General features: G+C 35.7%; 2 protein-coding genes across 7 annotated transcripts in view; both read right to left on the bottom strand.

Moving 5' to 3' along the window:
• The window catches only part of agfg1a (ArfGAP with FG repeats 1a), a 28,473-nt gene extending 24,304 nt beyond the window's left edge, over window positions 1-4,169 (bottom strand). For 2 of the 6 annotated variants that reach the window (XM_067365419.1, XM_067365420.1), the window contains exon 1: window positions 3,719-4,164. In XM_067365419.1, the coding sequence (XP_067221520.1) occupies window positions 3,719-3,885 (167 nt within the window). In that variant the 5' untranslated portion in view covers window positions 3,886-4,164. Of the gene's footprint in view, window positions 1-3,718 lie in introns of all 6 variants that reach the window. The other 4 variants (XM_067365423.1, XM_067365422.1, XM_067365418.1 and 1 more) reach the window with 3 other exon arrangements.
• A 1,787-nt stretch (window positions 4,170-5,956) lies between these two features.
• mrpl44 (mitochondrial ribosomal protein L44) lies at window positions 5,957-10,881 on the bottom strand. Its single transcript, XM_067365607.1, has 5 exons — window positions 10,668-10,881; window positions 9,616-9,838; window positions 9,297-9,542; window positions 7,962-8,140; window positions 5,957-6,809 (listed from the first exon to the last, which is right to left on the bottom strand). The coding sequence occupies exons 1-5, from the start codon at window positions 10,835-10,837 to the stop codon at window positions 6,632-6,634; spliced, it is 996 nt and encodes a 331-aa protein (XP_067221708.1). The 5' UTR covers window positions 10,838-10,881; the 3' UTR covers window positions 5,957-6,631.
• Window positions 10,882-12,133: the final 1,252 nt, after the last annotated feature.

The raw sequence follows: 12,133 nt of genomic DNA on the forward strand, positions 1-12,133 counted from the left end.
ATGAGCAGAGCGTGGCCGAGAGCCGTAAAAATGGAGTGAGGTGTAGTTCTTTATAGCCTAACTTCTTTGTAGCTTTTTACTTCTGCCGATTGTATTATGCTTCAAAAAGTTGCGCTCATTTGTTTTGCTCATTCATTATCTTGATAAACAAAATGTGTAAGAATCATAAACTTTTGTTGTTCACAGAGCTTATTTTCTGCAATAATCCAAAAGCCAAATGAAAAATCCTATTGGCTTTTTGTCAAGGGCACCAGTGTGATGCTTAGTTCTAGGCTGGCCTGCAAACATACATAATCCTTGGAGTACTCTGCTGTTAGTTTTTTTTAAGTTAGTTTAGTTTTATTACCGATTATCAGACTCACAGCTGTGCACAGGCTTGTTCAAATACACCTGATACCACTTCCAAATGAACTGACATGATCCTCAGCCCTCTTCTCACTCCAGGACTACAGAAGAGTTCAGCTAGAACAACAAACTTGCTTTGGATTTCTTTTATTTGCTCAATCGATCGCACTCATCTCACTATCCTCTCCTCTGCCTTTGGGAGAATTATTGACCATTTCTTTGCAATTCTGTCGACGGGTCACTCAGAACAAGAGTCCTGCATTCCAGAGATCCAGTATCTGGACAACAGGAGGACATCAAACCACACCACACTACTTCAGTAAGATCATTTATCAATTGCTTTACTCAAAATCAATGCCAATCTGTTAGACAGTTTGGTGCATTCCTCTCTGAAGCGCTTAAATGGAAAGCAGATGGTTCTTGTGAGATACAATGAGAGATCATTCTCAAACATCTTGTCATTCTTTGAGTGAGTAGCTCAAATGTAACTGTTTGGAGGTGACTATTGCAATACTCATCCACTTGACCGCTGGGAATTCAAACCCATTTTTAAGCAAACCCACGAGACGTTCCTCATCATGTTTCAGATGTGACTAGTTCAGGCAAGTTCAGAATGTATGAGACAATTCATCATCAGAAACAGAGATGTGAAGAACTAACAACTATGAAGACTTAATGAATAAGTGCATAGGAGTATAAGAATTGATAAATGCTTTTTAATAATCCCATTTCAAATTCTGCCATCAAGGCAAATATGTGCAAAAATGGGAAAAAGTGGGTCAGTTTTAATCATATTCCAAACCAAGAATAAAATTAGGACTGAATTACACAGCAGGAATGCACATTCATTCAAACACGATGGCATTGAGCCCACTGCAACAGATTATAGTACCAATGTGTTCATAAAAAAGCAATTTAATGCATTTTTAAATTATAATAATTAATTAATTCTATAAACCAATGAGGAACATTATAAATACTATAACTGACTGCCATTCTCACAACAAGCTCAATAAATGGGCATAAAATAGGTTTATAGAGCAAAAAATATGTTGGTAATTTCATTTCAAGTGGTTCAAAAATTGAAAAAATAAAAATGGTAAATCAACTTCTTCTATTGGACCACTTGAGATGCAAAAGGGTGATATTAATTCAGTAAAACATGGCTGTCAGCTCCATAGATGCAAAAACCTCTAAACCACACCCATGAAAGGAAGGTAGTCTGCTTATTTCCAATATTTACTTAAATTCAAGCAAATCTGCATCACTTACTTGCAGGATGACTCTTGCAATCTGAATTAAAAACGAATTATTTTAGGAAGCATTTCCAACTCTAATCCAAAAATCCCCTGCAGTAAACGCCTGTTACACAACAGGGATGAAATGTTGATACAGGACACACAACTGTCCATCATCTGAGAGAACCTCACTTTTAAATGTATCTTTCAATGGATATTCTGCCCATTTAATGCGTGCTTCAGCATTCATTCCTGTGCCAATTTGATGCCTATCAACTAATGAGGAAGGATCATTACATGGAAATTGACTTCCATGTAAAGGTCTAAACTACACAAGATGTCAACTTCAGATATCAAAAAGCATGCTGCAAACTGAGCAATGCCAACCGGAAGGCACGACATGACCATATAAATGCAGGTTATCTAAACCACATACCACAAAATATGATCAAGTTTTATTAAAGAGTTAACAATGAGATTATGTGGTTTTTATAATCATGTTTTACTAGATTGACAAAATGTGTCACCGAAAAAGTCATTCGGTTTAACCAAAATTTCAGTTTTACTGAATGACAATATCTTCAAACAATGCTAACAGGCTGATATCTAGCTAGCTAGCAAAAGGACAATCAAACATTTTAGATTTAGTACAAGTTTTTAAAATATTACAACATTTTCCATGTTTTATAGCGGTTGTACTGAATGACCTGATGTTTCAGGACACGCGTATGAGCAAGTGAAAACATGAATTTTTCAAATAGTTAAAAGAGAGTTAGTTACTTTGCTTCATGGTCATGTGGTTCTTTGCAGGTGTCTGAATGATGTCACATCCTGTCACATGATACTGACCACATGACTTGATCTAAAATGGTCCCTTTATATTGGTTACTCCAAATGACATCAATGAAATTCATTTTTTCTCATAACAAAGCAATGACTTCTTCACATAATTTTAATACCATTTTGCACTGTTGAAATATGTTATAAAATCATGCCAGAATAAAAAAATATACATTTATTACATTTTAAGATATTTTAATCACAAATGAAATGGCTGTATTGGCCTTTGGACGGTTAAACTGAATGACCTTTTGAGACTTCAAAATCTTTAAAATACCTTTATATGTAGCAAAATAGTATTAAAACCTTTTGGATTCAATAAAAGAGATCTAGTTGTACTGCCCTTACATTTTTTATTATTATTACTTTGGACAAAAAAAAGACCCATCACACCACTGGCTCATGCATAAAATATTCCGAAAATATTTAGTTTTTACTACTTAATATAGTACTGTATTGTTATTTTAAATAATTTAATAAATGTATTTTATTCAAAATGATTTTATTTGTATATCTAACCATCTCAAACCATCAATCTATTGATATATCATTGCATTTTTCTTCTACTCAATATAGTACTTAACTGTTAAAGGTATTTATTTAAATTTTAAAAATACATTTATTTTTATATTATTCAAAATATTTTTTAATTTTTTAAACTGTTCTCCCTAGTACTCCTGATCTTCATTCAAGCACGTATAAATCCATCTTCATTTAGGGACTGCCAAGCCCTCGCTATCATGAGAGCAGTGCAGGGGTGCGCACACACCCTTTGCCACATGTCACCATGTGTCTGTGTGACTATCCAGCTCTTCCACATGCTGCATAGAGGTTTATCTGATCGACAAGGGCCTCTCCTTACTGCTAGATAACACAATGCAACACACGAGGAGTATGAAAAGACCAGTGATATATGCCTACAGGTAGCTTCTCAAGTTTGCTGGAGTATCAAGACACACATGATTTTACTGCATTAGCCCAACAAGCACCCACCCAAAATACAATTTACCCACCCATTAAGCCTTGTTAACTGACAGATAACCAACCCCCAATAAGACAACAACCCATTTACCCACCCTTATTTACATTTTAACCCCCCTAAGAAATACATTTATGTTAATGATTCAACAGCTGGGTTGAAATAATCGTTTCAAACCCCAGTGAGCTGCTTAACTAGACATGTTTATGTTAGATAATATGGTTATGATGTCTAGGAAGGCAGCCCACTAGGTTTTGAGACACGGTGAGCGAAATAAAGAGGCTCAGACAGACAGACAGACAGGAGGGTGGCTCACAGGATGCCTGAGCAGGACGTGCAGACGAACGAGCCCACGGTCATGTTGGCGTAGGTCGGGCCGCGCTGGTCGCAGTCGAAGCACTTTCGGTTGAGCGCTAAACTCGTCATTTCCCGCAGCATCTTCAGGTGCTTTTCCTCCTGTTTTCGCTTCGCGCTCGCTGCCATGGCCGGAGCCGTTAAAAAACCGTTGGTCAATTCAAAAAAGAAGGTAATAAAAATCCAATAAGGCAGTAAGGGTCCGGAGAAATATCAGACAGGGACTTCTCTAAAACAGAAAGGTAGTCAAGGCGAGCCGGAGTTGTTCAGAAGGGCCTCGCGTCTCACGAACAACGGGCGAGAAGCGCCGTAGTGAAGAGAGGAGGGTCCTGAGGCGCAGCACTTTCCTCAATAGCCAGCCTACCCACTCCACTTTCACTGCTCCGACCAGCCCTCCCACTCTGCATTCATGCCTCAACCGCTGCAGTTTAACACAACGGCCAACAGGGGGCGAGTATCTAAACGGATGAGAAACCAAACGGCTAAAACTGTCCGTAAGACTTCTTGTGCTGTGTAAATCTGTATGTAAATATAATAAAGATACACTAAAACTGTTTTTGCTCAATATACGTGCTTATAAGTGAGAAAAAAAACTAATGTTTTTGTGAAACAGGGTTTTTCATTTCACAAACCCGCTAGCACTGGAGCGAAAACTCTGGAAAGGGAGAACGAGTAGCCAATCACAGACGCCAACTAGGCTCACGTGACCCCAATGCGCGTTCTCGACTTTATTTAAATGTTCTTCTTAGTCCGCAGCGCCCTCTAGAGGAACATATTAACAGCAAGAGTGACCTAATTCAGAGGATTTGGCTCGACGAGGACATGAATTGACTTTCTTAATCACCCTTTGTTTCTAAGATGGCGATGAATGAAGTAATAAATGGCGCGGTGTAAATAAAGCACTGTTGTTTCATTAGCCTAATGCTGTTTGGTGGAGACTGGGGCTGGATGTCACACTTTTTACTCAGATTTGTCATCATCTACTACAAATACAAAACTATTGCCCAGGAAATTGAGCTCACTCTGACATTATGTGAGAATAGCTGGGTTGTACATTTTCAAATGATAATGAACTGCCACAAATTGTCATCTAAAGGATTAGTTCACTTTCAAAAAAAAATGTTTTTCCTGATAATTTACTCACCCTCATATCATCCAATGTTCATGTATTTCTTTCTTCAGTCGAAAAGAAATGAAGGTTTTTGATGAAAACATTCAAGGATTATTCTCCTTATAGTGGACTTCAATGGCCTCCAAACAGTTGAAGGTCAAAATGACAGTTTCAGAGCAGCTTCAAAGGGCTTTAAACGATACCAGACGAGGAATAAGGGTCTTATCTAGCGAAACGATCGGTCATTTTAGAAAAAAATACAACTGTATATGCTTTATAAACACAAATGATCACCATGCAAATGCTTCCGTTTCCGTATTCTTCAAAAAGTTTACGCTGTATGTCCTACGCCTTCCCTATTCTACTTAAGGAAAAAACACAGCGGCGTTTTTTCCGTAAGTTAAACATTTTTTTATTTGAAAGTGAACTAATCCTTTAATTATGGAAGAGGATTAGGGCCAAGCAATAATAAAAAAAATAAAACCATCTCGAGATTAAAATTGTTAAATTTCAAGAAAAAACTCGTTATATTTTGAGAAAAAAGTCAAGATAAAATTACGAGAACAAATTCGTTAAATTTCGAGAAAAAAGTCGAGATAAAATGTTGAGAATAGTCATTAAATTATGAGAATAAAGTCATTAAATTACGAAAAAAGGCGTTAAATTACGAGAACAAATTCGTTAAATTATGAGAAAAATGTCTTTAAATTTAGAGAAAAAAGTCGAGATATGTTGAGAATAAACTCGTTAAATCATGAGAAAAAAATTTGTTAAATTTAGAGAAAAAAGTCGAGATAAAATGTTGAGAATAAAGTCATTAAATTATGAGAATAAAGTCGTTAAATTATGAGAAAAAAAGGCGTTAAATTTAGAGAAAAATAAAAAAATTAAATTAAAAAAAAAATTAGCAACCACCAATTACTCTCTCTATATGCTGCACCATGTAAGGCCAATATTTCAATGTGCTAAATTAATCAGTGAAAGAAAGATGAGGTAAACCTACTGAAACTTTTAGTTTTCATTAAAACATAATCCCTGCTCTGACCTTCCATTAAAAAGAAGTCACAGATTGGTTTCTTGTATATTACAAGTTTATTTTATTAAGTTTGGCTGGCATTTAAAACATTATGCACATGGAGAGGATTATACCCATGTGGTGTACTCATCAGGGTTCATTAGGATTAGATATATGGCAAGACGTATAAAGTGGTAGAGGAAATACTACAACATATGGAACCTTCAAACAGTTTTAAAGACATTTTAACTCTCAAAAGAGCAATTATCTGCATTTCTAATCATCACTCTGTCTGTACGGCTGGTGGCCAAGTAGAATCTGGCTATTTTGATCCAGAGTCCAACTTCTTAATGTTGAGCCAACACAAAAAGTTATATGCCTTAAAATTCTTTTTGCATTCTATACACAGAACACTTAAAGTAGAACATTTTGTTCAGTACTTTTATTATTAGCAACCAAAGTTTAACATTTATATACATCAATTTGTATGTAGCAACAGATCATCCAGCTCTTAAGGTAAATGTATGCAATCTTAGTTTGTGGTACACCAGGAGTTTCAGTGTCTCAGGCAAATACAATTGGCCTCCAGTGTCTCCACATTTCAGCAGAACAAATCAAGTTTCACCCTACATGTAAATGTGATCAAGTAGATGATGATGAATGTATACATTTTGGTTCTTCAAAAAGCGTCCCACTGAAATCTGCTCTTCAAGCCACGGTACAAAACATAGACCGCTTGAGTCTGTCATCTATCCACTGGCGAGAGCCCGTGCGCTGGGCTTCTGAAGCTGCCCGGTAGGGGCGGTGAAGTCACATGGTCTGCGGTTCTCGGTGAAGCCATAGAGTTTCCTCAGAGCCACGCGCGCTGCCTCCTCTTCGGCTGCCAGGACGGTCTCACCCGGACCCTGAGCCAGCAGCTTACGGTCACTGGCAAAAACAAAAGAGATAAAAAGATTTGACATTTTAAAAATCAATCAAAAACCTAAACTACGAGGGAGTATTGACTGTTAGCAATAGCAATGGGTCTGAAATTGTTTCCTAGAGGAGACCAAAATAAATCTGACTTGACCCTGAAATGACACATCAGGGTTAAAGGGATAGTTCACCCAAAAATGAAAATTTGATATTTATCAGCTTACCCCCAGTGCTTCCAAGATGTAGGTGACATTTTTTCTTCAGTTGATCACAAATGATGATTTTTAACTGCAACGATCGGTTTGTGTGAGAAACCGAACAGTATTTATATCATTTTTTACCTCTAATACACCACTATGTCCAACTTCGTTCAGCTTCCGGTGAGTGAGGTCAGATTGCGCTCTGACAACGGAAGTGATGTCTCGCGCTCATTGAAGTATATGGGCGAGACATCATTTCCGTCTTCAGAACACGTTTTTTGACCTCACTAACAGGAAGCTGAACGAAGTTGGACATAGTGGTGTATTAGAGGTAAAAAATGATATAAATACTGTTCGGTTTCTCACACAAACCGATCGTTTCGTCTCTTAGGACATTAATGTGTCGTCATGAGCTGCAGGTTTTCATATGGATTTGTCTAAGCAAGGTTTATTCACTCTTATAGATGAAGTTCCCATCTACTGCAATGATTTGAATGACAGAGGGCAGTGGTTGCAGTTAAAAATCATCATTTGTGATCGACTGAAGAAAAAATGTCACCTACATCTTGGATGCACTGGGGGTGAGCTGATAAATATCAAATTTTCATTTTTGGGTGAACTATCCCTTTAATCAACTAGAACTTTATTTACAGACTATGGAGTAAATAGATCAGGGCTTAGATATTTAGCAGCATGATTATTACACTGTTTTACAAATGTTAATTTTCTGTTCTAACTTAGCCAATTTATACAGTGAAATGTGACACAAAGTGACAAACTGAAATTTATTGTTGCAGCTAGGAGTGGGCGATATGACCAAAATATCATATCATGTCGAGTGAGTTAATTTTACTTTTTTTTTTATACCATTGAAATTTCATAATTCTTGCCACTATTTTCAATATTACAAAAACTATTACTTCTATCCTACAGAGCAGCTTTTTTCCTAGCAATTGTGTCATACCTGTAAAGCCCAACAAAATAGAGAGGGAGGACAGTACTGGCACCAGCAGACCGGATGAGGCGGGGCTCAGGTAGCGCTACACTTTTACGGGTCAGTTCTTTAACCAGCAGCCCCATGGGATCAACCACCCTCCACATGTCAAACAGATCTTTCCCAATCACTTGAGTCACAAGGAAATCCTACAAAAACAACACCCAACAGATGGATCAAACTTTAGTGCACAAACAAAGATTAAGGCCTGGAATACAACATATAATTACAAAATATTATATATTATATATTATTATGTAATATGACAAATAATTAAACATTTATATATAATTAAATACATAAAACACAATTTTAATTAGTACAATTTTAAAATATTTTAACATAGGATTAACACATAACTTTCATATTATTTATAATAATACAAATATATACATTTATTAAAATAATACAAATTATATAATAATAAAAATATAAAATCAGAATTATTATGATTAATAATAAAACATTTATATATGCATTTAAAATATATATAAAATACAAAATATAAAAATATATAATTACATATTAGTCTTAATTACAATTGATTTTTTAACAACATCACAATCATGTAAAATATACATAACAAAAGAATTATATATATATATATATATATATATTAAATACAGTAATTAATTACATTTTTAAATGGTCTATCTATCTATCTATCTATCTATCTATCTATCTATCTATCTATCTATCTATCTATCTATCTATCTATCTAATTATTTCCTATATATAAAAAACAACATAAGGCGGGTGCACACTGTGCGATTTTGGTCGTCTGAGACAAATTTTTGAGAATCCTAAAAGATTCCTGTAATCCTAGGCTGAAATCTGTAGTCTTTGTTCGCTAGTTTGACATGTTCACAGACAGCCAGTTAATGACCGATGTGATCAAATTTTACCTCCGATGAAATTCTGGCAGTGTCAGAAGATTTGGCACACAGTCCTGCAGAGTGACTTCTCCTACAATGAATGTCAAATTGTCTTCGTTTTTCAAGACAAGCCGTGATCAAAGTTAACCGTAGAGATGTCTTTGTTAGCCACCATTTCAGTCCTGTGTGTAATGCAGCTCACAGTCACCAAACAAGTGTGGGCTGATGATGTAAAACTCTGGACGAGTGTCTGTTTTTAACGCATCTTGATTGTCGTACAGTCTGACTTAAATGATGGCTAAGATCCCACAGTGTGCCATGAGGATCACGAACATACAGTCGACAAGCAACAATCATAAAGGACTGTTAGAAACCACACTGTGTGCACCCAGCGTAAAATATGTTAACTGCAATGGGACACTTGTCTTACCCTAATAAAAAGGCCGGCTCGCACAGGCCCGCTGCTCTGCTCCAGAGCACCAATCACAGCGAAGAACGTTCCCTGCAGTGTGTCATCTGGAATAGGAAACTCTGCACTCATCGTCAATTCCTCCACGGCAAGGTTCCGTGCGACATGACACATGACCTCTGACCCTGTCAGATGACCTACAACGGCTGCCACACCCTCCTCAGGCAAGCTAGGAAAGCTGCCCCTGCACCAGTCACTGAGGAAACCCTGTATATAACAATGGAAAGTTAATATTAATATCATACCAATTTTTCCAGTATAAACTCATCAGTGTTCTCACCTTTGTGAACTGTTGACCGTGCGCACGCAGCTCGCCGTTGTCTTTCAGGTTGAGGGCGGTCGTCTCCGAGTCAAGGCCCAGCGCTCGCCTCCTCTCCTCCTCAGATCGCAGGTAACACGAATTCACAAATGCAGTCTTCAGAAGATCCAGAGAGAAACTCTCCTGCAGACGGGTGCTGAAAGCCTCCACTTCAGCATGATAATCAAAGTTTGGCTGCTGGGAGCTGATGGGAAGAGAAAACAAAACGGGTTACAACAAACACATGTAATTCAATATGCAAGATATATATCATATATATATATTATATATATCATATATATATATATATATATACATATATATATATATATATATACATATATATATATATCTATACATATATATACACTACCGTTCAAAAGTTTGGGGTCAGTAGGATTTTTTTAATGTTTTAAAAGTAGTATCTTATGCTCACCAAGTCTGCATTTATTTGATTAAAAATACAAACAAAAACAGTAATATTGTGAAATATTATTCCAATTTAAAACAGCTGTTTTCTATGTCAATATACAGTAAAGTGTAATTTATTCCTGTGATCGAAGCTGAATTTTCAGCATCATTACTTCAGACTTCAGGCTGAACAAGTATGTACTGGTATTACATTTTTCTTTCAAAAAAACAACATTATACTCTAGATTTCAAGTTAATTCTGTGACTATCAGTTATGATTTCTCATGATTCTAATGAGAAAACTTTGTAATTGATGGGAAATTATGCAAAATATGACAACCCCAAAAATATGTAATGACAAGAATGCACGAACAAGACATCTGCAGCTTTAGTGGTCACAATAAAAACAGTAATAAAGAGAAGACAAGATACTCAATATCACTGTGTTTATATTGAGATTAATAACAAAAACCACTGGCTGTGTCTTAAAACCTAATAAGCTTAGAAAGCATTTTTGGGCATCACAGATACTGCCCAAAGCGCCTAAACATACAGCCTTGGCTCAATATGATTCGAGTCACAGCCAGAGAGTAACACTAGTGGCCTTGAGATGTTCTACTGACCGCGGCTTTGGAGGTGGAGGTCCCTCCAGCTTTCTCTTCCTCTCCATAATGAGTGTGTAAGCCTTCATCCATCTCTTCTTCTCTCTGACTTGTGTGAGCATCACTCCTCTGGACACATGATAATGCAGAGGTATCACAGCGCGACTCACGAGCGCCCTGCACGCCGCCATGACAGCTGCGACCTGCCTGTCGAAAGAGCGACGGAAAGAGGGAGGGAAACTGTCCACAGCGCCACCACCGGTCCGGAGCACCGGCATAAACATGCCAAGAAGAGTGATTAAAATTACCCAGGGAAAGGGAGATTTCTTTTGGAAAATTGTGTACTGAAGTTGTTTTTTCTTCGCATTCACAGTCAAGTAGAAATTGAACGACATTTTTCTCATAATTTAACGAGTTTGTTCTCGTAATTTAACGAGTTTATTCTCAACAATTTATCTCGACATTTTTCTTGAAATTTAACAAGTTTATTCTCAACATTTTATCTCGACATTTTTCTCGAAATTTAACAAGTTTATTCTCAACATTTTATCTCGACATTTTTCTTTAAATTTAACGAGTTTTTTCTCATAATTTAACGAGTTTATTCTCAACATTTTATCTCGACATTTTTCTCGAAATTTAACAAGTTTATTCTCAACATTTTATCTCGACTTTTTTTCTCAACATTTAATCTCGAATTTTTTCTTGAAATTTAACAAGATTTTTTTCTCGTAATTTAACAAGTTCATTCTCAACATTTTATTTTGACTTTTTACTTGAAATTTAACGACTTTTTTTCTCAATTTAACGAGTTTTTTTCTCGTAATTTAATGACTTTATTCTCAACATTTTATCTCGACATTTTTCTCGTAATTTAACGAGTTTATTCTCAACATTTTATCTCGACATTTTTCTTGAAATTTAACGAGTTTTTTCTCATAATTTAACAAGTTTATTCTCAACATTTTATCTCGACTTTTTTCTCGAAATTTAACGAGTTTTTTCTCATAATTTAATGAGTTTATTCTCAACATTTTATCTCGACTTTTTTCTCGAAATTTAACAAGTTTTTTCCTCATAATTTAATGAGTTTATTCTCAACATTTTATCTCGACTTTTTTCTCGAAATTTAACAAGTTTTTTCCTCATAATTTAATGAGTTTATTCTCAACATTTTATCTCGACTTTTTTCTCGAAATTTAGCGAGTTTTTTCTCAACATTTAATCTCGAATTTTTTCTTGAAATTTAACAAGATTTTTTTCTCGTAATTTAACAAGTTCATTCTCAACATTTTATTTTGACTTTTTACTTGAAATTTAACGTCTTTTTTTCTCAATTTAACGAGTTTTTTTCTCGTAATTTAATGACTTTATTCTCAACATTTTATCTCGAAATTTAATGACTTTTTCTCAAAATTTAATGACTTTATTCTCAACTTTTTATCGACTTTTTTCTCAAAATTTAACGAGTTTATTGTCAACATTTT

The sequence above is a fragment of the Chanodichthys erythropterus genome, chromosome 17 (genome assembly GCF_024489055.1).
Source record: "Chanodichthys erythropterus isolate Z2021 chromosome 17, ASM2448905v1, whole genome shotgun sequence".
Classification (NCBI taxonomy): Eukaryota; Metazoa; Chordata; class Actinopteri; order Cypriniformes; family Xenocyprididae; genus Chanodichthys; species Chanodichthys erythropterus.